General features: G+C 37.5%; 1 protein-coding gene across 5 annotated transcripts in view; it reads right to left on the bottom strand.

Annotated features, from left to right (window-relative positions):
• Positions 1 to 27,633, bottom strand: part of SFMBT1 (Scm like with four mbt domains 1) — a 166,324-nt gene that overhangs the window by 23,299 nt on the left and 115,392 nt on the right. For all 5 annotated transcript variants that reach the window (XM_078152290.1, XM_078152289.1, XM_020971489.2 and 2 more), the window contains 8 exons: positions 27,238 to 27,339; positions 25,423 to 25,573; positions 22,388 to 22,470; positions 21,555 to 21,681; positions 19,703 to 19,816; positions 16,059 to 16,101; positions 12,061 to 12,125; positions 7,894 to 8,033 (listed from right to left, as the gene is read on the bottom strand). In XM_078152290.1, the coding sequence (XP_078008416.1) occupies positions 7,894 to 8,033; positions 12,061 to 12,125; positions 16,059 to 16,101; positions 19,703 to 19,816; positions 21,555 to 21,681; positions 22,388 to 22,470; positions 25,423 to 25,573; positions 27,238 to 27,339 (825 nt within the window). The remainder of the gene's footprint in view (positions 1 to 7,893; positions 8,034 to 12,060; positions 12,126 to 16,058; positions 16,102 to 19,702; positions 19,817 to 21,554; positions 21,682 to 22,387; positions 22,471 to 25,422; positions 25,574 to 27,237; positions 27,340 to 27,633) is intronic.

Genomic DNA, 27,633 nt, shown 5'->3' with positions numbered 1-27,633 from the left:
CTCAGTTGATGTGGAAAAGGCAAAGGTAGTAATTATGATCTCAGGCAAACAACAGCAAAAAAAAATAGAATGGGGGGGCGGAGCCAAGATGGCAGAGTGAAAGCAGTGACTTGCTTGAGCTTTCCCCCAAACCCCTCCAAATACCTATAAAAAATGGCTCTAGATGAATTCTAAAGCAGCACGACCCACAAAAAGACAGAGTGAAACAAATTTCCAGCCCAATATAACCTGGATGGCTGATCAGAAAGGTATATGGCGCTGGGCTGGGAGAGGAACGCGTGCAGGCTGCAGCAAACATGGAACAGGCCTCAGAGGACTGAATCTCAGGCAGCTGTGGAGGTTTCCAGACTCCTCAATCCACAAATGCCAAAGACAATTTTAGAAGGTCAGTGGGAAAAGTCTGCTTCTGCGGTGCTGAGACAGGAAGGTGGGGTGGCCGGGGGGGGGCAGGGGGGCAGCTGCTTCCAGAGCTTCCAGCCCATAGACTGAGGGGGAATCCAGTGGCTGATCAGAGAGGGACTGCAGGGATCTCTTGCTTTCCCGTGTTTGGATCTGGGTCACAGTTCTGCGCGGCTGTACTGGGGTGAGGAGGAGCGCTGGAGTGATGGAGCTATAGTGGCTGTAGAGAGGAACCCCTCCTCACAGTTACAGAACAGAAAGGAGTACTTGTGGTCACAGGCCAGGAAAGGAGTAAACACCTTGCCCCTTATCATACCACCTTGGAAGAACTGAAAATTTACAGGTCCCTACAAGTATCTCTGAAAACAGCTCTACAAACCCCTGAGGCTTGGGACAGTACATTCTCCACACTGGAAGCAAACTCTTACCTTAAAGAGTTTAAAACTCAAGTAATTGGCTGGGATCATGAGCAAGCAGCACAAAAAGAGTCAGACTACATTATCTTACCTTGGTGAAAAAGAAGATCAAAATATACAACCAGAAGGAGACAACAAAACCAAAGCTCCTACATCCAAAGCCTCCAAGAAAAATATGAATCAGTCCCAGGCCTTGGAAGAGCTCAAAAGGGATTTTGAGAAGCAAGTAAGGGAAGTAGAGGAAAAACTGGGAAGAGAAATGAGAGTGATGCAAGAAAATCACGAAAAACAAGTCAACAGCTTGCTAAAGGAGACCCAAAAAAATACTGAAGAAAATAACACCTTAAAAAATAGCCTAACCCAAATGGCAAAAGAGGTCCAAAAAGCCAATGAGGAGAAAAATGCCCTAAAAAGCAAAATTGGCCAAATGGAAAAGGAAGTCCAAAAGATTACTGAAGAAAATACTTCCTTAAAAATTAGAATAGAGCAATTGGAAGCTAGTGACTTTATGAGAAATCAAGACACTGTAAAACAAATCCAAAAGAATGAAAAATTAGAAAACAATGTGAAATATCTCATTGGAAAAACAACTGACCTGGAAAATAGATCCAGGAGAGAGAATTTAAAAATTATTGGACTATCTGAAAGCCATGATCAAAAAAAGAGCCTAGACATCATCTTTCAAGAAATTATCAAGGAAAACTGCCCTGATATATTAGAACCAGAGGGCAAAATAGAAATTGAAAGAATCCACAGATCTCCTCCTGAAAGAGATCCCCAAAGGAAAACTCCTAGGAATATTGTAGCCAAATTCCAGAGTTCCCAGGTCATAGAGAAAATATTACAAGCTGCCAGAAGGAAACAATTCAAGTACTGTGGAAACACAATCAGGATAACACAAGATTTAGCAGCTTCTACATTAAAGGACCACAGGGCATGGAATATAATATTCCGGAGGGCAAAGGAGATAGGATTACAACCAAGAATCACCTACCCAGCAAAACTGAGTATAATCCTTCAGGGGAAAAAATGGTCATTCAGTGAAATAGAGGACTTTCAAGCATTCTTGATGAAAAGACCAGAGCTCAAGAAAAAATCTGACTTTCAAATACAGGACTCAAGTGGAACATGAAGAGGTAAACAGGAAAGAGAAATCATAAGAGACTTATTAAGATTGAACTGTTTACATTCCTGCATGGAAAGATGATATTTATAACTCATGAGACCTTTGTCAGTATTAGGGTAGTTGGAGGAAAAAAATTATATGTATGTATATACAGACAGATAGATAGAGGGCACAGGGTGAACTGAAGATTAAGGGGTCATATGTGGAGAATAAAATTAAGGGATGAGAGAGGATTATACTCGGAGAAGAAAGGGAGAGGTAGAATGGGGTAAATTATCTCACAAAAAAAAAACAGAAAAGAAAAGTCTCTTACAGTGGAGGGGAAACTGGGGAAGGTGAGAGGGAATGAGTGAATCTTATTCTCATAGGATTTGGCTTAAGGAGGGAATAACATACACATTCAATTGGGTATGGAAATCTGTCTTACCCTACAGGAAAATAGAGGGAGAAGGGGACAAGAGAGCAGGGGGATGATAGAGAGGAGGGCAGATTGGGAAAGGGGATAATCAGAAAGAAATACTTCTGAGGAGGGACAGAGTCAAAAGAAAGAATAGAATAAATGGGAGGGCAGGATAGGATTAAGGGAAATAGAGTTAGTTTTTCACAACATGTCTACTATGGAAGTGTTTTGCATAACTGCACATGTACAACCTATATTGAGTTGCTTGCCTTTTCAATGAGGGTGGGTGGGAGGGAGGAAGAGAGAAAATTTGAAACCTAAAGTTTTAAAAACATATGTTTAAAAAAATGTTTTCACATGCTACTGGGAAATAAGAAATACAGGAAATGGGGTACAGAAGTCTATCCTGCCCTACAGGAAAATAGAAGGGGAAGGGGATAAGAGAAGGGGGGAGAGATAGAAGAGAAGACAGACTAGGGGAAGGGATATTCAGAATGCATGCCATCTTGGGGTGGGGAGAGGGGTGAGACGGGGTGAAAATTTGGAACTCAAAAACTTGTGGAAGTGAATGTTGAAAACTAAAAATAAATAAATTTATATTTAAAAAAAAAAAAGAAATGATAAGCAGATGGACTTCAGAAAAACCTGCAAAGACTTACATAAACTGATATAAAGTGAAGGAAGTAGAACTAGGAGAACACTGTTCACAGTAACAGCAATACTATACAATGATCAACTGTGAAAGACTTAGCTATTCTCAGCAATACAATGATCTAAGACAATTACAAAGGACTCATGATTAAAAATGCTATCCAGCTACAGAGAAAGAATTGATGGAGTCTGAACATAGATCAAAGAATACTGTTTTTCACTTTCTGTATTTTTTTCATTATTTTTTCCTTTGGGTCTGTGTCTTTTATGAGATATAAGGAAAATGTTTGTTTCCATAAATTTGGAGCAAACAGCTAGAAAAGTAACTAAGTAAAACAGGATACAGCAGGTTTTATCTTGTTTTGCAGACAGAAATCAGTTAAGTAGAACAAAAGATTCCATAAAATTGAAACAACTGCTAAAAGTAAGTAAAATGGGATAAAGCTGATCTTATCTTGTTTTGCTGATAGAAGTTAGTAAGTAGAATTAGAGTGTGTATGTTTAATAGGCTTATGAATATTAGCTTCTCCACCTCCAGGTGTCTAAGACACCATTTTCTGAACATAGGATGTATGAAGAAGGAGAAGAGACATGTCAGGGAGTAAATGTGTAATAGGCAGACCAGAAAGTTGTACAATCTGGAGTATTCAGCCAATGAGGAAACAGAAGAGGGACTTTGTGGCCTGGATTAGAGATAAACAGTGAACTCCTTCTTTGGTACAGTGTGTTGTAGTCCTTGTGACACCCGTTATTATGCAACTGCATAATAACCTGGGCTTTCAACTTCATCCCTCCTGAGTCTGCATGAGTTATTTCTTACATTTTACAACATGACTAACATGGAAATATGTTTTGCATGATTGAACATGTATAACCCACATCTAATTGTTTACCCTCTTAGGGAAGGAGGAGAAGGTGGGAAATACAGAAAATCTGAAACTCAAAAAATTTTTTAAATGAATGTTAAAAACTGTCTTCATGTGTAATTGAGGAAAAAATAAAACATTATTTTTTAAAAATTAGAACCCCAACATTAAAAAACAAAATAGGAATCCTGAAAATCAAAGGAAACTAAAAAATTGAAAGCAAAAGGTAAAAAGAAAAAGACCTCATTGAATTAATATATAAAAGAAGAATATGATTTTCTTGAAAAAAACAACATCAACAACAAATAAAAAGGATAAGTCATTGGCTAACCTGATTAAAAAAAAGAAAAGAAGAACAAATTACCAGTATCAAAAATACAAAAGGTGAACTGACAACCAATGAAGAACAGAAGAAATATTAGGAGATAGTTTGCCCAACTATATGACAATAAAACTAATGATCTCAATGAAAGGAATATTTACAAGAATGTCAGTTGCCCATTAGCAGAACAGGAAACAGAAGACAAATAGTTCTATCTCAGAAAAAAAAAATTGAACACGCAATAAACGAACTCCCCTCAAAAATCCACAGAACCAGATGGATTTACAATCACACAGAAGATTTAATTTCAATAATACATAAACTGTTTGAAAAAAATAGGGGAAAAGAGGCTCTACAAAATTCTTTCTAAAACACAACGATGGTGTCAATACCTAAGCCAGGAGAGTCAAAACAGAGAAAGAAAACTGTAGGTTAATATTCCTAATGAATATTGATGCGAAAAGTTTATATAAAATATCCGCAAGGAAACTATGGCATCACAAAGATTATAAATACGACCAGGCTGGATTTATTTCAAGAATGAAGAAAACCATAAACATAACTGACCATATTAGCAATAAAAAGCATATCATCATATCAATACAGAAAGATAATACGCATTCCTGATAAAAACACTAGAAAACATAGGAATAAGTAGCATTTTCCTTAAAATGGTAAGCAGTAACTGTTAAAACCAAGAGCCAATATTATCAGGTATGGGGATAAGCCAGAGGCCTTTCCAATAACATCAAAAGCAAAGCAAGGCTGTCCATTATCACCATTAGTACTTAATATAGTGCTAGGTATGCTAGCTACAGTAATAAGACAAGAAAAAATTGAAGGAATAATCATAGGCAAAAGGAAACAAGATTATTACTTTTGAAAATGCTATGATGGTTTTCTAAAAACTAAGTGAAACTAATAACAACTTTAACAAAGTTAGAAGACATAAAATAAACCCACATAAATCATCAGCATTTCTATATATTACCAACAAAATCCAGCAGAAAGACACAGAAAAAAGAAATTCCATTTAAAATAACTACAGAGAGTATAAAATAACTTGGGTGTCTACCTACCAAGACATACAGGAACTATATGAACACAATTCCAAAACACTCTTTAATAAGTCAGTCACATTTACTAAATTCCCACTAAGTGCTAGGCACTGGGGATACAAAAGGAGGCAAAAGATTCAGGGCTGTTGTGGGCGGTGATAGGACAAAGGGATAAAGAATTCAAGGGTAGCTAATAACAGATGGTTGAACTATCAGCCACAGGTCAAGACTATGAAATGAGGCAAGAGAGACCACAGCAGGGATGATGGACTGGGCGAACAGGATAACCTAGAAGGACAGGAAATCATGGTGAATAGGAAGAAAAGATTAGAGGAGGACTGTGGTACAATATATAGGACAGTGGACTCGGAGGGAGGAAGACTCGGGTTCCAATTCTGCCTCAGACATTTACTGGTTGTATGGTCCTAACTAAACTATATGAGTTTTCTGGGCCTTGGTTTCTTCATCTGTAAAATGAGGGGGTTTGATTCAATAAGGGATCTTCTAGCTCTAAATGTAGATCCTATGTTTAGGAGGTGTGAAGCAGGAGAGACTGAAGTACAGGTTGTACTGTCTGAAGAAAAAGGAAGTCAGAATTCTGGGTCCTGGAAATGGAAGGATGATGGGTTACGATCAGATCAAGATTAAGGCCATGATTGCAGGACTAAGGAGGAATGAAAAGGGAGTTCACGGGAATTGAGAAAGTCAGTGGAATGGGAGAACAGGCTGTCCTAAGGAACATCAACCTGTATGGTAACATCTCCAAGTATAAAGACAGAGGCTAGAGTGAAGAAGGGAAGACTATGAGTCACACGCTAAACTCCTTGAAAAAGGAGGGAGAATAATCTGGAAATCAACAGAATACTGTGACAAGCAGCTGGAGTTAGAGACAAGAGATGGATAGAGTATAGATCACAGAGAGAGAGCTTGCTGGGTGTGATGGTAGGTAGCAAAGCGATAATTTGGGAGTGAGGAATAAGGAGTAAGTCAACCCTTCCTCTTGGAATACCCAGAATTAGAGGGGGTGGCCAGGGATTCAAGGCTTCTTGAAAGAGAGCCAAGTTTTCATTCAATCTAGAAGATGCAGAGAACATGAAGAAATGTAGACTAACAAAGAGTTTGTTAACAGGAAACTGAGGATTACAGAGGATACCATGGAATTAGAGGAAAGAGGATGATAACAAATATTGCAGGTGGGTAAGACTGGTGTGGATAGAAATGAAAGGCTGGAGAAGGAGAGAATTTTCAGCAGATAATAACTCTGAAGCATAGGGACAAGGAGATAAGGAAATGGGAATTTTCCCATCATAGGCTTTATTAATCAAGTCTCTGGGTATCGTTCACTTATCAGTTACAAATCTAATTGCTCTACCATACTGCCCACACTTCTTTATTTTGTACACAAGGCCACGAGAGACCTGGGCAAACATCTTCCTGAAATAAAAATGTGCTAGACAGTGGTATGCTAAAGCCAGCTCAAACCAGCTTGGGAGAGGCAACTTAAATTTTCAGTATGACAGCATTTACCTAAAGATAATAAGCAAATGCAACAAACAGAGCTTGATTGCTGTTGACTGTCTAGACTTACAGCAATAGATAAAATGTTAATAATGCAGATTAAACTTAAAAGTGTCTCATGCTTACACCCTCTCCCTCCCAGAGAGCCAGCTATTAAACATTTACCAACACACTACTGGCTATATCAATAACAATGCATGATCTGTCAATTCAGTATACCTATCAGAAAAGGCTAGTAAGTTGTCATTAGTTTGACAAAATTTGTTCTTCATGGACATATGCCACTAAACAATAATAACAGCCTCAAACTATCTGCTTAATAATACATTCAGTAAACTAGAAATCAAACCTTATAAAGTAAATGTGTTATGGAGTGATTATTCTTATTACAGAGAATATGGGGTTGGTTTCAAAAGTTAACTAATTTAAACTGGTACGATTTATGTTTAATTTATCAGAAATGCAGGTATTAAACTTTGAAAATTAATTTCACTTTACAATTACATGCGATAAAATAAACATTTTATAAGATAAGAAGGTGATAAGGATGTGTGATAAGATGTGTTTGTTGTCTAAGATGGTGTTTAGTACAGCTTTCACACCAAGTCATTTTAGCTAAGAAACCTGATTCCTTAAACTGCCACATTCAATCCTGAACCAAAACCCACTTAACATCAGAGATGGAGATTACAATGCACAGAAGGAGCAAGCCTCCAAAAAATAACAGAGCACTAGTTAGCAATGCTGAGGAAAGGAAAAATGCTGTGTATTTTCTATAAAGCTCTAACATAGTAAGAATCAGTGATTCTGAGCTGTAATTCCCTCATTTCCCTTCCAGGTATTAGGAGTCCGGTATTTTAATTTTTGAAGGGACAGTTATACAAGCACCATTTTGGAACTAACCTGTAAGAGTGATGTGAAATCCATAAGCCTGTACATACCAAGGGTCAGACCATTAAGGACCCTTCCAACCCTCACCTCTTTTTATGGTTCTTGCTTTTGTTTTTGTTTTTTTTCCTTGGGGGTAGGAGGGAAGGATAGAGAGGTGGGAGAAGACGGGGAAAAAGAAAGTCAGGTTCTGCCTCCCTCTCCCAGGACAGAGTAGCAGCCACTCACAGGTCTGCAGACCCTCCTTACCTCTTTAAGAACCAGAACACAGTTTCCTGGTCCTACACATTGAGGCAGTTCAGCAATTCTTCCTTTGTTAAGATAAGGCCCTGAGAAGCAACGGTGGTTGAAGTAGATCTTTGGACAGAAGTATTTTCCATTAATTGTGACTGGAAAATGAAAAGAATTGTAAACACAGTTATCTCTTCCACATCACAACTTTCCCCACTGAGGTTTTGACATACAATTAAATGGGAATTTGGGGGGAGTTTTGCCAAAGTCACAGATAATATTGCAAAGGCCAGCAGATGATACAGAAAAAGTTTAGAAATTCAGAAATGCAGAAAACATATGTACAGTATTGTGTAATATAAACATATTTTATCTTTTAATACCATAATATTTCAGACTTCTTTTCTGGTATGAAGGGAAGGCCAAAAAAATTTTACATGGATTTTCCAGATCACTTGGGGTGGGTAGAACCACACATACCCTTAATCTCACTCCCCACAATGTGAAAGAGATAATTGTATTCAAATATGTAGTTACTACTCATCCCATGCTTCCCTTAAAGTAGACCCTAAGAAAACCCAAATAAAGCAAATTACATACCAAGAACTCTCTACACATAATAATAGCCAGCACTTATATAGCACTTTAAGATTTGCATAGTTCTTTCTCTACAAATCCCATCTCTTTATCCTCAAAACAACATTGGGAGATAGGTGTTATTAGTATTATTGCCATTTTACAGATGGAGAAACTGAGGCAGACAGGTTAACTGACTTTTCCAGGGTTACCCAGCTAGTAAGTGTCTGAAGTTGGATTTGAACTCGGCTCTTCCCGATTCAGGCCAGACACTCTATCCACTCACTAGTATTGGTTTAAACCCAGGAGAGTAGCAAGGCCATGGTAATGTTCAGCTTGACTTTTAGGGGTATTTTTATATGCAAAGTTCATCAGAAAAGTTGAGGTTCAATTAAGGGGAACATGAATCAAAAGAGGATGAAGGAAGAACAGGGAATTATTCCTACTTATGCTTCAGTACCTTTGATTTTGAATAAAAGTATGGGATGAATATATATGTTATTGTAGACCCCACCCCAAACCATTTTGAACCCCCAAGACCTGAGAAGGCCTAACACCTGGATTGGCCAATCAGGAGAGACATTTTGGCTCACTCTGAGCTTAACCTACCATAATGCTTTGTATGCTCTGGCATAACAGATATCCTTTGCTTTGCTCTCTGAGTGAATTCAAAATGCCCCTTCCTGTGTCAACAACTACAGGGGCCAGATGAGGCTGACCAGAAACACTCTTCTGTTTATGACCACTAAAGACAGGGTGCCTGGGACTGGAGATTGTCTTGAATTTGTGGGCCTTTTCTTATTTTAGTACTTTATGGACATATGCTATGTAGGGGAAAGGTGGATATCCTGAATTTGTAATTTCAATTGACACTTTGACATTCTCCTACCTTATTGTATTTACAATCCATCCACTTAAGAAATTCCTTTCTCATATCATGGTTAACACATATGTAGATCATAATTTTGGCTGATACAGGCATCCTGAGCCAGGAAGGGAGGTAGGGGTGAGAGGGAATTTCTCTGAAGATACAAGATTTGCTTTGTCTGTCCATCCTCGGGCTCATTTGCACTATGAGCTCCCAAGCATATTTCTATGTGCATGTTCCACAAGCTTTGAAAGAAATAAACACTCATATGCAATCTAATTTTGTCTGTCTTTCTAAGAATGAACTTAGTAATGGCTGACATTACACAAAATACATGTTCATAACATAAGGATTCACAACAAATATTTGCTAGGTTTAGTATAGAGTTGGTCCTAATATTAAAAATTATTTCTAAAACAAAGATGGGTTAGGGTTAAAGACTTATCTATAAAAATACAGGTAATTTTCAACAGTAAAAGTAGATTTGTTCTACATGGGTTAATTTCTTTAAATTAATCAGTACAATTATTTGGATTTTATTTTATGCCTTTATCCAAAGACTTACTGTTAGTTATATTACACACTCTCATCAGACTGTGTTTTAAAATTTCAATGAATATCTTAACTACGACAGACATAGCTTGGTTTTAATGGTTTATAATTTTATGACAAATAGATCCCATTACATTAGTCAAGTCGTCACAGTCAAGTCAAACATTTAAGTGCCTCCGATGTGCCAGGCACTGTGCTGTTAATTAGTATAGGTTCCCTGAATACATATGGAATTCAAACACAGAGCAGAAACTCTGGAGGGGCAGCTAGGTGCAGCAATGGATAGAGCACTGGCCCTGAAGCCAGTCCCAGGAGGACTGAGTTCAAATCCAGCCTCAGACCAAACACTTGACACTTACTAGCTGTGTGACCCTGGGCAAGTCACTTAACCCCAACTGCCTAAAAAAATAAAGAATGAAAAACAAAAAAACAAAAACAAAACAAAAAAAGAAACCTTCTAGAATTACAGAATCTCAGAGAGAAAATGCCCCTAAGAGGCCATGGAAGCCAGCTTATAGTTGAGCAGGAATCTCCTCTCCAACAAACCAAGTACATCATCCTATGCTTTCTGTGATTGTTTTTCTGGTCCTTTTAGTCCATATTTAGCATCATTTCCCGAGGCAGCTCATTCTTGCAGAAAGCAGAGGTTAGGATATCAAGCCTAAGCTGGCCTCTCTACAATGCTGGTCCATTGTTCCTGGGTAAGCCTCTAGAGTTCAGAACGCCAATCTGGCCCATCCTCTATACGACAGCCTTTCAAACACCTGAAGACACTTATCTTGTCTCCAACCCCTGACCCCTGCCCCACTGGGGCCTTCTCTTCTCTTTCTGAGACCAAACATCCCCAATTCTTCAAATCCTCTTATAGCAAAATTCAAGACTTCCCCATCCCAGCAACCTTTCCCTCTAGCTTATCAATGTACTTCTTCTGAGGTGTTACCTGGAATTGAACACAGAAATCTAAATATGTTCTGAATAGGGGCAAAGTATACAGTAGCATTATCATCTTCCTCATTACAAACACTTCACACAACTTAGAATCAAATTCACGTTTCTGGTTGCCATGTTGCAGTGCTGAATTATACTAGTCATTGCTATTACTTTTTCGCATCAACACTACTGTCTCACATGTCCTCCGATCACAACTTATGAAGCTGATTTGATCATTAGTATTCCAAACATATTGATCTCCACTAAGGTCATCTTATTAGACTAAAGTCAATACTTTAATTTGTCAGAATCTTCTGGATTTTGACTTTTATCTGGTGAGTTAGCTGCCTCTTCCACCTTTGTGTCATCTGCAAATCTGGCAAGCTTTTATTCCACAGAAGAGTCTGGGGTATTCCATTAAAGACATCCATCCAAGTTAATATCAGCCAATTACTGACTACTCTTTCCCATCAGTTCTCTAGGTATTCTCCAGGCAGCACAGCTTTCTACATACCCACTTTACTGTGTTGCATGAATCTACTGAAGCAGCAGCCTTGAATCCTATTATTTGGAAAATATCAAAGGAATAAAGATTTGACAACTTCATCCAACAAATTAAGTTTCACCAATGAGAATATAAAGTTTTATTCTAAGCAAAATTTGGTTACAGTAAAGCTCAGATTTCATTCAATCAGCACCTAGCACAAAATTTTCCCCTCCTATTGATAATAGCAACTATTGCTGCTAAAAAAAAAAAGCTACTGCATCACCAAGTTGTTCAGATAATTTAAAAGTAGTTTCATTTTTACAAAAAAAAGTAAACAGAAACTTTTGATAAATGTTCTTAGCATTAACTTGGTTGAGGAAAAAATAGTACACAAGTCTCTTATTATTTTAGCTTTTAAAAAAAAAACTTCATCACGTTTTTCAAATTCACTCTAGTTAAAAGTATTGCCTTACCTTTTAAAAGATCAAGTGGTCTGCCCAAAGATGACATGAAGAATATCAGTTAATGTCTTTGTGCTGAACCCAAATCAGCCTATGGTCAATAATACACCGCAAAATCTGCATCCTTGGTCCTATACCAAGGTATGGGGTAAGGCATTATCTAAGTGAACATATAAGCTAACCTAGGGATGATCATAAGGACAGCTGAACTACATTTGTGGTTTCCTTTAACAAATCAATGAAACCAATTCTCATGTTCTACAAAGGCCTGGTCTAGGGGTTGGAAAAACAAAGGTTGCCCAAGGTCATACCTGAATCTGGAGGATTTGGCTCCTGACTCTTCAGACTTTCATGGACCATCCTCGAAGGTATGATTCTGAGGTGGGAAAACAAAGAGAACAAACCAGCTTTCAATGGTTATTGTTCTGGTCCTTTTAGTCTGAATGAAGAGTCTTCAAGATAAGGAAAAATCTGTAACTCCATGCACTTCAAATTAATAAGAGAATGAAGGCACTGGATGGCTAAATCTATAAAAGTAAAAATGCCTGTGAGTGATTTTTTTTTTAAATGCATGGTTACAAAAATAGAAGAACAAGGCCTGGTGGGCTGATGAACAATATGAATAAAGTCTTGTGATTAGTCTGCACTCTTAAAGTGATTTTCATTTTCAATGAAGGAGTAATATATGTTATCAGACTTTTTGTTTTTTTTTTTTTGTGAGGCAGTTGGGGTTAAATGACTTGCCCAAAGTCACACAGCTAGTGAGTGTTATGTGTCTTGAGGCCACATTTTGAACTCAGGTCCTTCTGACTCCAGGGCTGGTGCTCTATCCACTGTGAGACCCAGCTGCTCCCCATCCCCCCCCCTTTTTTACTTTTTGGATTTTAAAAAACAAAGAAAATCGGAAGAAGCAAACCACAAGGAAAATCTATTTTTTTTTCCAATGGCTACATTGCTTAGTTGTTTAAACTTAGAAAAAATTAATAAAGATAATACTGCTACGAATACCACAGTAATTACTCTGCCCACTGCAAGTCTGAATAATTTCTCTTTTCTGAACAACATGTTCTCACTTGTTTTGGTTGATAACCTAATTAAGATCAATGTTCTCATTAGTATTCAATTCATCTACAGAGCAATGTCATAATAATAATAGTGGTAACAAAAGCTAGAATTTATATAGTGCTTTAAGATTTGCAATATGCTTCCTCAATATCATCTCATTTTATCCTCATAGCAATCCTGGGAGGTAGACTTTTAGTATTATCTTTGTTTTATAGATGAAGAAACTGAGGCAAAGGTTAAGTAACTTACCCAACCCGGAGTCAGGAATACCCAAGCTCAAATGTGGCCTCAGACACTTAACAGCTGTGTGACCCTAGGCAAGTCACTTAACATCTGTTTGCCTCAGGTTCCTCAACTATAAAATGGAGATAATAATAGCACATACCTCCCATGGTGCTTGTTAGGGTAAAATGAGATAATACTTGAAAGTGCTAGTACAGCACTTAGTACAGTGCCTAGCACTACATAAATGCTGTTTTTCCCCCCACTGGAGAAGAACAAGTACTACTTCTTCAAATACCTAACCCCCTGTCCAATCACCCATAACCTGGCCCAACCCTAACCTTGAATTACTCCCACCATCTGCCTCCATTGCTCCTATTTATGTGCCCCTGAACTGAGTTAGAAACAAATCATGAAACGGTGTTGCCTGGGTCGACTAAAAATTTATGTTACGTAATCGTAGCTGGGCGTCACTGCAGCAAGGCAATCCTTGTGGATTCATTAGAGGATTCCCTATCCCACTCACCACAGCAACTGTACCAAACCTTTTCATCCCTCCTTGACTCTTCCACAGCACCTTCTCCCCTCACCCTTCAGCTAAGGGCCTGACAAAATACTTTACAAAAAAAATTGAGGCTATCTGCTGAGACATTACAACCAGTATTACCCCCATTCTCTCTTTAGTTTTCAGCCTCTTTCTGTCTACTGGCTCCTTCCCTACTGCCTACAAACCCATCCTTTAAAAAAAAAATTACTTGATCCAACCATCCTTGATAGGGATTGTCCTATATCTCTCCTCTACTTCCTGGCAAAACTCTTTGCAAAACAATCTACACTCTACCTCCACTTCCTCTCCTCAGCTGATTCTAAAACCTCTGCATTCTAGCTTACAATCTCATCATTCAACTGAAGCTGCCCTCTCCAAAGCTGTTGCCTCTTAATTGATCAGTCTAACAGCCTTTTCTCAGCCTTCATCTTCCTTGAATTCTGTACAACCTAAAACTGCTCATGTACATCTTCTAGATAGGTACTCCTCTGAATTTCTTGGTGCTGTTCTTTCTTGGTTCTCTTCCCATCTGACCATTCCTTCTCAGTTTTCTCTGTTGGATCTTTATCCAGTCTACACCCACTAACAGTGAGTATCCATCAAATCTCAAACTGGATCCTCTCCTTTTCCTCCTCTATACCATCTTGCCTGGTGATACCATCAGCTCCTATAGGTTTTATCATTTCTATCTGCAGATGACTCTCGGATCTATATATTCAGACCTAATCTCTCTCCTGAGTTTCAGTCTCACATCACCAACTACCCTTTGGACATACTAAACTGTACGCCCATAGACATATCAAAGTCAACATGCCTAAAATAGAATTCACTCTCTTTCCCTCTCAAACCCTCCCCTTCTTTCCAACTTCCCTATTACTATTGAGGGTATTATAATCATCCTAGTTACCCAGGCTTACAACCTCCATGTGATCCTCAATTCTTTCACTATCACTCCATATATCCAAATTGTTGGCAAATCTTGTCATTTCTACCTTCACAACATCTGAATACGAACCATTCCTTTTTCTCACACTACCACCCCTCTTGGTATAGGACCTCATCACCTTACACCTGAACTATTGCAACAGCCTACTGGTTGGTCTCCCTGTACCAAGTCTCTCTCTGCTACAATCCATCCTCAATGTAACTGCCAAAACAATGTTTTAAAAGCACAGATCTGACCATGTCACACCCGTACCTCCCCCCTATCCTCCCCCCACATTAAACTCTAGTAACTCCTTATTACCTTAAGAATGAAATATGAACTCCCCCATTTGGTACTGAAAGTCCTTTTTCACCTTTTTCCTCTTCTCCATTCATTTTTAGGATCCAGCTACACTGGCCTACTTCTAGTTCCTTGAACACTGACATTCCATCTTCCTTCGCCATGCTTTTTCACACGCTTTTTCCAATATGCCCTGAGAATTCTTGCCTTCCTCACCTCCACCTCCTGGTTTCCTTGGCTTCCTCCTTTAAGACTCATTCTATTTCCACTCCTTGCTGGAGGCCTTTCCTAGTTCTCCTTGCCACCCTATGCCTTTTCTCTGAGGGATTTGCATGTTCACTTTCCCATTAGAATGTGAGCCCTCTGAAAACATGGCCTATTTTTTAAAAATTTTCTTTGTATCCCCAGCACTTACATACTGTGGGCACATAGCGAGTGCTTAACAAATGCTTCCTAACTGGCTGACTACATCTCTTCCAGAAAGGATAGAGTTCACCTGCTGATAATCACTCTTCTATGCTCTGTTATTGCTGCTAGACAGGTACAGAGAACTCTTCTGTCTCTAAGGGTGACGTAGGGGTGGTCCTTTCTCTAGTTATTACCCATTCTTCTCTGGAGATCTGATCATCACCACCTTCTTCAAACAATTAGCTCACTTTTTTGCTCAGAGGCAATATAATGGCCTATTAGGTACATACAGTCCCTTCTTCTGCATTTTTAAGATTTATATTGGATAAAAAATTAGCAGTATGATTACAATAGCTCTGAGCCCCCAATCAGGAAAATGTCTAATATTCAAGCAAAGGTTTAGCTCTATAACCTAATTAAAGTTTATGTTTATCTCTACGTAACTGCTGACCTCTTTATGTTTGAGGCCTTGAATCTTTTTCATTCCGTCAAGCATATTCCTGAATGATACTTCCCATTCTTTACTAGCAAAACCTAGCATGCTACCCATTCCCATCCCATTTGTCTACAGATATATTAAAATTCTAATTCAAATATTGGGGCTGCATGAACTAGTCAAGGAAAACTTATTGCATTTTTGCTTTCCACTTCTCTTTCTAAGAAAGGATGAATTTTCAGGATAAGAAGACAATCTGTACTATGCTAAAATAAAGTTTTATGTTTAAAAATCATTTATATTTCAGAAGAGAATATACAGAAAGTATACTCCTCTCAAATGACTTCTTTTTCTATAAAATGAAAGTCTAAATGGCAATTATCAAGAATACTATGGTGTTACTTACTGTTTTTCTGGCTGAACCACTGCAACTTTTCTCTGTTTATTCACTAGAAAAAAAAATTCACATAAATGTCACCTAATACCATAAGGAAAATAAAGGAAAAAAGTCATATATATGTTAAGTTTATAGCAAACATATTAAAAACATACTGTAATCCTTTTATACAACTTTGCAATATGGGAAACCAATTACTGAGTAAAACAAAACAACGTTTACATAACTATTACACTTATACATTTTCCAAGTTTTTAGGCAAGGAAGGAAGAGAAAAAACCTTGTACTGCAGCTCAATCATCTGCTACAAGCTTTTGGAGCAGGAGTTTACCAAAGTAAAAGTGGAAAGGCATTCAAGGGCATCATGCAGATTTTTTTTCTTAAAGAAAACAGGGATAAAACACTGCTTTTAACCTGGTACCTCTAAACTGCAAGAGACTCTTACTCAATTGCGAGCCAACTCTAGTTCCAAGCAATGTGTCTATAATGGAGACTGTCAATACTCCCTGTCCTTCTTGACTACTGACCACTTGACCACAGGTAGTAGTATATGAACACAGCTTGAAAAGCAGCTTAAGAAGTTACTGAAAAATGACAGGTATTTTGTAGCATATAGAGAGAAGGAACTTCACACTAAGAAGAATTAATCAAGCCTGCAGCAGAAAGAAGCAGCAACTTCTAAAATAAATTATACTGGTATTAATGTGGCCATCACAGTTGGTACTGTGAAAAGAGCACTAAAATAGGAGTCAGAAGACCTGGGTTTGAATCTTAGTTCTACCAAGTAATCTTTGTAGAATTAAGCAAATTACTTAATCTTTTTGAGCCTCAGCAGACCCTAAGACCTAGTTGAGCAATCTACTCAGAAGAGACGCTGCATGAGAACTCCATGGGGAAAGAAAGGATATCAAAGTCCTACAATAATACAAGAGGCTTAAGTCGCCTGGGCTAGACGTTCCCTCACATATACCTCACTACCAGTGTATTCCAAATTTGTGCCAATTCTTTCTGTGGTCACTATCTCTACCTGTGGAAGAGTGTGGCCCAGGCTTATGACGGAACTGTTTTATAGCTATTGCTCTTACTATGTTATTTTAATGAATGCCTTTGCTTTAAGTGAATTGTGTTCACTAGCCAATCAGCAATGTCCACTGATGGGGGATCACGTGCTAAAGTTGGGAGTGTCCCGCCTTGATGCTCACTCGTCAAGTCAGTATCACAAAAGGCAGGGATATTGCACCGAAAGGAAACATTCAGATTGGCAGAACTAAGAAACAGTGGAGCCACAAAACCCACTGTCAAAAGCTAGAGAGATGACATTAAGGAGGATGAGAACTGAGGAAAAGACCTCAGAAAAGACCTCTCTCTTTCTGGACACTCATACCCTGGAACCCACTGGAATAGCCCAGGAGAGAGGCGATGAAGATCTGAAAAACAGCAGCATTTGCTTCAGAGGGTCTCTTAGTTAGTGGTTTTGAACAAGTCAATAAAAAGAAGAGATGTTATGGAAGCAGAAACACTAAGATTTACTAAATGACTGGATACATGGAATTAAGTATCTAAGATAACAATGAGTTAGCTAATCTGGAAGACTAGCTAGCATGTATAGGGCACTATAAGGTCTGCAAAACACTTTACAAATATTACCTCATTTAATCCTCACAAGAACCTATTTTACAGATGAGAAAACTGAGGCTAAGAGTAGCTTGCCTAGGGCCATACAGCAAGTTAAGAGTCTGCGGCAGGATTTGAACTCAAGTCTTTTTTAAAAAAAACTTCAAATCCAGCATTCTATCTTCTAAGCCAAGAAAAACAGTAGAACCTTTGACAGAAATAGGGAAGTCTGGTAAAGGATAACACTTGAAGGGAAAGATGAATTCTGTTTTGGACATGTTAAGTTTGAGGTATCTTCGGGACAACCAGTATGAAATGTCTAATGGGCAGCTGGTGACGAACTCAGGAGAGAGATTAGGGTTTTATATATATAAATCTGTAAATAATCTGCAAGGCATTAGCTCACCAAGAAAAGGTGTAGAAAAGGTAGAAAAAGAAGGCCCAAAAGAACACTCTGGCACACACTGACAAGGGGCATGATATAAATGTCCACATAGGTAGGGACAATTAAGAGAAAATAATTTAAAAAAAAAAACTCAGAGAAGAAAGAGTATCTTGGAGATGAAAGTGTGTCCACGGTGTCAACAGCAGCAGAGAAGGCAAGAATGATGAAAACTCAGAAAAGACTATCAAACCTGGCAATAAGTTTTAGTTGAATTATAAAGTAACATGCCAGATTTCAAAAGATCAAAATAGATATTGTAATATGATACAGAACAAAGTTAAGAGAACCAGAAAAAACACACACACACACACACACACACACACACAATTATGAAAAAAGAAAAAAGAAAAAAGGGGCAAAAGTAGCAAAACTTTGAGAGGGCCTTAAAAGGGGCACAGAACAAAAGCATTTTGTTTGCTGTGTTATTTTGTTTGGTTCTGTAATGTTGTCTGATTTGTCCCATACTGTATGTCTGTTTTTACTGTTAGTTGTTAAGTATATAATAAAAAATGATTATCCTTTTAAAAGGGAAAAAAATGTTGGAGTACACAAGATAATTTTCACAGGAACTTGGCTCTAATATTATGATATAAATTAATAAGAATTCCAATTAACAGAACTTGCTATATAATCTTAATTTCAAAAACAATTCTGCAAAGCACTGGATTAAATTAATATCTTGGCACTTTGAAGAATTTAAAAGTATGCTATCTATCAATGTAAGTTGGGGGGGGTGTTGGTTACCAACAGGTATTAGGGTACCTGGGAGGTTTCATATATCCAGAGGTAGGATAACTCCCTCCCAACCCCCCGCAAAAGGGTCATAGTGATAGCTAAGAAAAGGAACGATAATCCTGGGAACAATATCTTTTGGGCAATTAAAATGAGGTGTCTATGGCTACAAGGGAGCATAAGAGAACATCAGTTATCACAGGCTAGTAACAGATGAGATCTATTTGCAATACTTAGCATCTTCACTTTGCAGTTTCATCCCACAGATTCATTAAAATTATACTTCATTTCTGGGCCTTAAAAACTACTTGAGCACATTATGACTAAAATAAGCTTTGATAGTGGACCATTTTTAATAGAAATTCTGCTACTTAAAAAAATTTCATTAGTGAATAAATGACACAACTTTGATTGGAGGCTTTAGAGCTAAAAAGATCCTTAGAAACACCTCACCAGCTCCTTCATCTAACAAATGAGAAAATTTAGACAAAACAGTTAAGAATCTTACCCTAGTAATAAGTAGCAAAACCTCAAGAGAGATATCTGACTGACACAAAAGCTTCCTTTTCTTCTTTGTAAATTTCATTATTGTATAATGATACATTCCTAATGTTCCAACTGGAACAATAACATATTTCATGATTCATATTAAGCTAATCTAGGTTTTATTTTTACCTTTGTAATTGCAAACTTTTGTAACATAATAACTGAACACATGGTGGGGGGCAAGTTTATTAGATTAGGATTCTAGAGCCTAAGTATTAGATGTTAGAAATTCTAACGTATGATGTGCTAATAAGACTCAACATAATTGGAAGCATTTTCATACCATGCAGCCCATAGTCCTCAAAACCAGTCATACCTACTGCTCGACGAGGAGATCGGAGCTGGTATCCGTTGGTTTCACACCAACTCACAGGGAAGATATTCATGGATTCCACACTTACAATGCATTCAGGTACTGGCTTTTTAGAGCCTAACAAAATTTTTTAAAAGTTAGCCTGTTAGTGTACTTCTAAATTCTATTTCATAATACTATTCTGTATCAATGATGACATCAAGAGAATATAAGTTCCTTGAGGACAGACTGTGTCATTCTATATCTCTGCATGTGGATCAAATATTTTGTTTAATAGGTTACTTCAAAACAAAATTCCCCATTTTCCACATCCACAGAATAAAGCATGCACAAAGTATTTGAGTATTCTAATATTTCAGTGTCCAATGTGGACCAAAGGTGACCGTTGGTTACAGATGAAAAAATGTGCAGAAAATTTATTTAACAATAATTAGGCTAATAGCTAACATTTAATAATGCTTTAAGGTACACAAAAACACTTTACATATGTCATCTCATTTTATAATCACAGAACCCTGTAAGGGAGGTGCTACTGTTATCCTCATTTTACAGATGAGGAAACTGAAGCTGGAGGCTAAGAGTGGCTTGGGGTCCCATCAGTAGAAAGCATCTGAGACAGGAGATGAGCTCAACTTTTCTTTACTCCAACCCTGGCATTCTCTCCACTGCACCAACCATTCAAAAGATCAGCACAGAGAGCACCAGAAAGAAGAATCTACCTCTTGAAAATAAGAAGGCAACAAAAAAATAAAATCAATCAGCCCACTCTAAAATACCATTAGTTTTCCCTATACAGCGGACCCCTAGCAAAAGCCGAAAAAACTCCTTTATTAGAAACTGTAATTCAATTCATTGTTAATTGTTTTGAAGTAGAGCACAATGCAAATGATTTAAACAGTATTAAACATTTCAACAGAAATTCTAGGCAGTTCTAACATTTCCCAGAATACTGCTATGAAACTGGAGAGCTGCAACACATTTCCAAAGCCTAACTAATTTTCTGGCATTCCGGACCTCTCTCCCACTTTACCCCTGCCTCCTGGCTTCCCTGGCCTACTTCAAGTGTCAGGTAAAGTTCCACCCCCTGCAAAAAGCCTTTTCCTATCCTCCTTCATTTAGTGCCTCTCCTTCAAGTTGATTTCCAGTTTATCCTGTCTAAATCCATAGTTCTTTGCATGCTGTCTTCCCCAGCAAAATGTGAGCTCCTTGAGGGCAGGAGTCATCTTTTTCCTTTCTTTGTATCCCCAGCATTTCAGAGAGTGCCTGGCACATAGCAGGCACTGGATAAATGTTTGCTGACTTATTGACTTGGCAGAAATATAGGAAACATGAATGTGACAAAAACAACTATAATCTTTATTCCTAGCACAGTATTTTCCAGCTATGAAGCTTTCTTAGAAGCAGATACTTCTAGTACTATAAGGTACTAAATGTATAAATGTACCATATCTTCTCTCCATCACTTTTCATTTCAAAAGTAACAAAAACTTACTTGTTAGGACAAACTAAAATCTAACATCCAGAATAAACATAGGTCCCAATAGTCATTCTTATGTAATGTTGTCACCCCAAAAAAACTGTCATCTGATATGCGGAATTTCCCTTCCAAGCGACAGGGAACTTTGTACTGAAACACATTATAGTTCCCAAACATTTGGAAGACAAAAACTGGCAATTAAAAATTCTGCTTTAGAGTCTTAGCCATCACGAGAGTCTGAATAAGTTCCTTTATCCTCTTCTTAATGATCTGATTTTTCTGGTACACATAGATGAACTAGTTACATTTAAAAAAAAAAAAAGAAGAAAGAGAGGTTGCTCAGAACAAAATTCAAGAGCTCTCTGGTATGGTACCTACCCTCCAACTGGAGCCACAGGTATGAACCTTTCACTGCAGTAATAGTAGCAACACATACTTCTTCAGGGTCAGTAGGATTCACTGCCTCAAGCTTCATGTTCTCCTTAAAGCCATGGTCTGAAATTGGCTAAAAGACAATATGAATCAAAATTCCACTGCAGTGAGATAAAATGCACTTTTTCTAAGTGCCATTTTCTAAGTATTATCTCCTAATCACCAGACTGCTAAGAATATACAATATTTTAATTAAAAATAAGGTAATATCATATCCCCATTAGACTGTGGGCTCTCTAAGGGCAGGGACTGTTTTTTTGCCCTTTTTTGTATCCTCAGTGCTTAGCACAATGCCTAGCACATAGTAGGCATTTCATAAGTTCTTACTGACTAACTAAAAAAAAAAAGGCAACCTAAAAGTGCTGTTCCTTTGGCATAGCCTACCATAAATTTTTCTCCTCTACTTCTATCAATATTTTAAAAGCCATTCAAGAACCCAACTCCACAGTTTCAGGGGTATAAACACATGAAAAGATGTTTAAAGTACATTTTACATGGCAGTTTTCACCTATTTAGCTTTATCATTTTTCCAGATTAAACTTAAACTTCTCTCAAAGTCAATGAGAGCTCAATTTATGATGTTAGAATAAAGTTGATTAGATAAAAATAAATCACTTAAACTCAACAGCAAACGCATTTTTCTCTAACCAGTATAACTGCTGAAATGTGTAACCTGGTCAGAGTCCAAACAAATACAATTCATTCTGGAGTAACTTTAACAGGAAATGAGATGAAAATTGATATAAGAACAATGACTCTACAGACAGAAAAATGCTTACCAAAGGAAAGCAACTTTGTGGAGCAGCTTCAGCACCACACTGTTTGAGGTAGTCTGCCCAGTCAAAATCCTGATTCGGGTAGCCTTAAAAACAACAATAACAACAAAAAATGTATGTATGTATGTATGTATGTATGTATGTATGTGTGTGTGTGTATGTGTGTATGTATATATACACACATATTTAAAAATATCTAAGTACTTTAACATCCCTCAAGCTATAGTGAGTCTTCTTTAACCAAAATGTCAGCATGTCAGCTTTCATTCTCCAGAAGCCTTACACACACACACACACACCCTCTACTTCTAGTTCAATCTACTGATTAAAAATTACTCTAGGGTATAAATGACTACTACTTCACAGTTTCAAACTTTAATTCATATTGTGTTGGTCTATATAACAAGGTATATATAACTCTGTATGCATGTCTACATGTTTCTATAGGATCCCGAATTGGAAATATAAATAACTATGTATACTTGGAGATTTTTGTTTTATTTTATTTTAGAGAAAAAAACATTAACTTAAATTTGAAATGTTATTAAGAGATCTGGATTTGAATCCTGGCTCTGAGATCTATTAGCTATATAAGCGTCGACAAGTCACATAACCTTTCAAAGCCTGGTTTTCTCATCTGTAAAATGGGGATAAAAACCCTTATACTACGGACATCATGAGACAGCTTTGAAGAAGGCACTTTTAAGTTTTAAGGCTCCAGCAGCACTTTTTGTGGAGGCAAAGAGCTGGAAACAAAGTAGCAGCCCTGGGTCAGGAGAGCACTAAATCCTTTGTGGTATAAGAAGGTCAGGGAGTATCATGACTGGGCTATGAGAAATCACTGATATGAAGAGCTCAGAGAAGCATGGGAAGGAAGTCTGAAAAGGAGAACCAGAAAAACAACATACACAATGACTGCAACAATGTAATTGGAGAGTACAATAAAACAAAATGGAAGATTGTATGATTATAATGACTAAGCAGCTTGGTCCCGGAGAATGGCAGAAATGCATCTCTCTCCTCCCCTTTGATGCCTAAGTTCATGGGCACAGAATATTGCATACACTGACAGGCAGCTGATATGCTGCCTGGTTTTGATGAGCTGCTTTTTTGGGTTTTTTTCACCTTTTGTTACAAAAAATAGATTGTTAGGTTGGAGGGAAGGATATATTCAGAAATGAACATTATATGAGTGTATATATAAAATGTTCATTTCTGAAAATATATTTTATTTATTTCTATATTTCATTTATTTATATAATTATGTTAGATTTAGTTCTGAATACACACACAGGGCACACACTCTATTATTACAACAATATTATTAAAATGAAAATCACTATATAAAATGAACATTTTTAAAGGATTTATACTTATTTTTATAGGCTGTATCATGAAATTGCACAACAGTCAAATAATTTTAAATTTGTCATGATGGAATGGCCAATCCAAAAATATGTTCTAGTGATCACACACTGCTTTAAAGGTGAGATGAAAGAAATCATTTAGTAAGTCCCAAGTGCTACTTTTATTCCCTACAGAACAAAAACATCTTTCTTGATGATGTTGCCTCTTGGCTTGACTGTCTAACCATCCACTTGGTACTAAGATCATAAGCACCAAATAGAAGAGCAGCTCCTTTCCCACTCACTGAGAAGTATAATGTACCTCCCTGAGAAGAGGCATCTTCACATTCTATGAGGATGATCAAGGACATCTTGCTTTCTAACTGTGGGTGTGGCCCAAGGCTCTGCCTCAGGCCCTCTTTTCTCCTCTCTCCAAAATCTCCCTTTTGAATACCTCATCCATTCCCATAGGTTCAATGGTCATTTCTACAAGATGAATTCTAAGTCTATATACTCAGCCCTTCTAAATGGTAGCACCACACCACCAAATGCCCATTGGACATTTCCATGGCATCTGAAACTCAGCATGGCCTAAACAGAACTCATTAATTTTTCCCACACACCTTTCTTATTTCCTTATTTCTCTTTCCATATCCTAGATTTGCAACCTAGAAATCTCCCTAAACTCTACAGTCTCATGCTCTCCCACGACATATCCAAATCCAATATTTGTTGCCAAATCTTGTAGATTCTACCTCTAGAACATCTCTTGCATCTTTCCCCTCCTGTCCATTCACCTTGCCAATACTTAGAGGCCCTCCTCACTTCTTGCATGGACTACTTGCAACAGATTCACCACTGGTTTCTCTGCCTTTAGTCTTTCCCCTCTCTGGTCAACCATCCACACAGCTTCCAAATTGTTATCATTAAAGTACTGGCCTAACCATGTCATTCCCTAGCTTGAGATGCTCCAGTGGTTACCTAGTGTCATTATGGACAAACATAAATTTCTATTTGTATTTAAAGACCCTCACAATTTGTTTCCAGTCTACATTTCTAGAATCATTACAAATTACTCTACTTCACCATCTCTTCAAGTTCAGCCAAAGTAGGATGTTTGTTGTTCTCCATAAATGTCATTTTGCTCCCATCTTTGTTTTTTGCCATATGTTATACCTCATGCCTGAAATGTAACACTCCCTTCTAACATGTAGGCTTTTTCTGCTTTCCCCAAGCTGCTATCACCTTCCCTCAAAAAATTACCTTATATTTATTTGCTTGATATACATTTATATTTACTTCTATGTCTATTCTCTTTTCCCCAGCAGAATGTAAGCTTTTGTTCTTGTCTCCCCAGCCTGGCACACAGGAGCTTAAAAAATAGTTGCTGAGGGATAGATGACGTTCAATGAATTAAGAGCAGCAGAAAATGTACTTTCTAATTCAACTTTATGGCCTTTTAAATAAACTCTGTGCCAATGATCATCCCATGTGCTCTTTTCTTCAACTCCTTAATATTTCCTTATGGCACATTTAGAGCTATGCCAACTTATTTTTTAAAATACAGCAAAGAGAACAGAGAATAAGGAATGGAAAGAGGGAAATAAGGATCCTGAAAAACACGCCATGACAACAAATCTTGATTCAAGAACAAGATCCAAGTTCACTAGGTACAACTAGAAAGATATATACCTAGAGGGGGGCTGAGATGTAAACCATTCTTCAAACTCCAATGTACTGGGAAAATGCCAGCACTATTAACATGACACACAAAGGATCGTCTCATGGGATTCTCTGGTCGCAAATCATCAATTTCCACCAAAAAATATTTCTCGTTGAACACCTGTAATTTTAATCAACAGTTATTAAGTTCAACAAACATTAAATGGTTTCTACATGTAACTTCCAAGGACAAGTACTCTTTTCTAGGATAGGAAGCTTAAAAAAATCTTGAGAGTCTCAAAATAGTTCCTGCAACTCTGTGGTACCTCAGGCATATAAATAATCCAATTCAGCAAACATTTATTAAGTATATCTACAGAACAGAATAAAAGAGTATCAGAACTGGAAGGAATCTCAGAAATTACCCAGTCCAACCACGCCTGAACTCTTTATACTGTAAAAAGTATTATCTGGCCTCTGCATAAAAGCAAATTATGTGGAACCCACAATTCATGAGGAAGCCTATTCTACTTTGGGACAACTCTAATCATTAGGAAATTTTTCTTTACATAACATTGATTCCAAATGTGTCTCCACCTCATGGCTCCTAATTCTGTTTTCTAGAGCCAAATAAAGGAAGTCTAATTTAATTCTTCATTCCATAATACAGTCTTTCAAATTTTTTAATAGTATAATTTGGCCCCCCCCCAAGTATTCTCAAGACCTCCAATTCTTTCAAACAGTGCTCACACAGCATGGTCTTCAGTCCCCTCACCATACTCCAATTTGTCAATGTTCTGATTAAAATGTGGCACTCAGAAAAATAAACATTATAATTTATATTCCAGATGCAGTCTATCCAGAGTGGAATACAAAAAGATTACCACCTACCTCATTCTTAATGTGCAATGCTATTCCATGACCCTACCCCTTTGATTTATTTTGCTATTTTGGAATAGCTAGATTCCAGTCATAAATGTCATCCCACCAAATCTCAGTAAAATGGATGAATTTACCTTCTTTAAGATCTCTAATTACCTTGTTTTTCACCCAGATGGTATGTATTTGTGTATAGATCAAATCTGTCTATGGTTACACATCTAGTAAGTGCAAAGGCAGGATAAGTGAGCACAGGTCTTCTGACTCCAAATCTACTGTTCTTTCCACTAAACACAGCATAACCTGAGAAGGGTCGCACAAAACTCTTTGCCCCTTCCATACTCTCCATGCCAAGTGGAAGCAGCAATCTCACTTTCTGTTAGTCTCCTTTTATGCAGTCTGTACATTTTCTCCTAGGAGACACACTCTTACTCGGCTGTTTTTAATTCATAAGTAGCAATTCATGTAAAAGTTTTAATGCAAACAGAAGTTGCCCTCAGTTGTCATGTAACAAGATCTTCAAAGTTTAATTTCTGGCCATTTTTTGCCTTCTCTCGTCCTCTGTGCTACAACTTCAGATGCCTCCGCCTCTCTCTGACTATGTCAATGATTCTGGGCTGATACATCTGGCTACCTTGTAGAACGGAATTGGGGTTGTTGTCTGTGACTAGGTATTATTACACTACAAAATTTTTTGAGCCTGCTGACCTCAAGAATTTTGTACCCCACCTGCATTAAATATTATACTTAACACATCAGGCCCGATACAATTAAAAAAATTAAAGTAATATTTTTTCCCTACACCTAGTCAGATGACCAGGGTGTCCTAAAGCCTATAACAAGGAAAAGTGTATTTCCCTGACTTGTGACACTTCCTAGAATAAAAAACTTTGAATGAGCTGCTACCAACCTCTTGAGTCACCGCCTCTGACACAAAGAGAAGTAAAAGATAAAGTTCTTTTTTACCTTCACAACTGTAGCAGGAGAAATAGCAAAAGGGGCCGAGGGGTCTAGTGCTTCCAATTTCATGTTTACAGAGAATGTGTGATGACCAATTACTGATTTATCCTGAAATGAAAACACCATGTTGAAATATAAGGACTACAGATGCTAAAATCTCTTGCCTTGTTTTTGAAATGTCTGCTGGCTTCAGTACTAATTTTGGATTATCCCAAGTACGTTTCAAATAATTATGCTAGTTAATTCAATCTTCTAACAGAAATTAGGCTAGCTAATCCACTAACCTTTCCCGGGGAACAATTCAAAAGATAAACTCTGAGAAATTATTATTTTGAAGACATTCATGCAATAGATTACATTAAATTAATGGGGAAAATTTGGAGGAGGAAGAGGAGATGAGAA

The sequence above is a fragment of the Phascolarctos cinereus genome, unplaced genomic scaffold (genome assembly GCF_003287225.1).
Source record: "Phascolarctos cinereus isolate Bilbo 61053 unplaced genomic scaffold, phaCin_HiC Scaffold_4;HRSCAF=312, whole genome shotgun sequence".
In the NCBI taxonomy this organism is placed as follows: domain Eukaryota; kingdom Metazoa; phylum Chordata; class Mammalia; order Diprotodontia; family Phascolarctidae; genus Phascolarctos; species Phascolarctos cinereus.
Note: the sequence above shows the minus strand (reverse complement) of the source record. Positions and strands in the feature narration are given on the sequence as shown.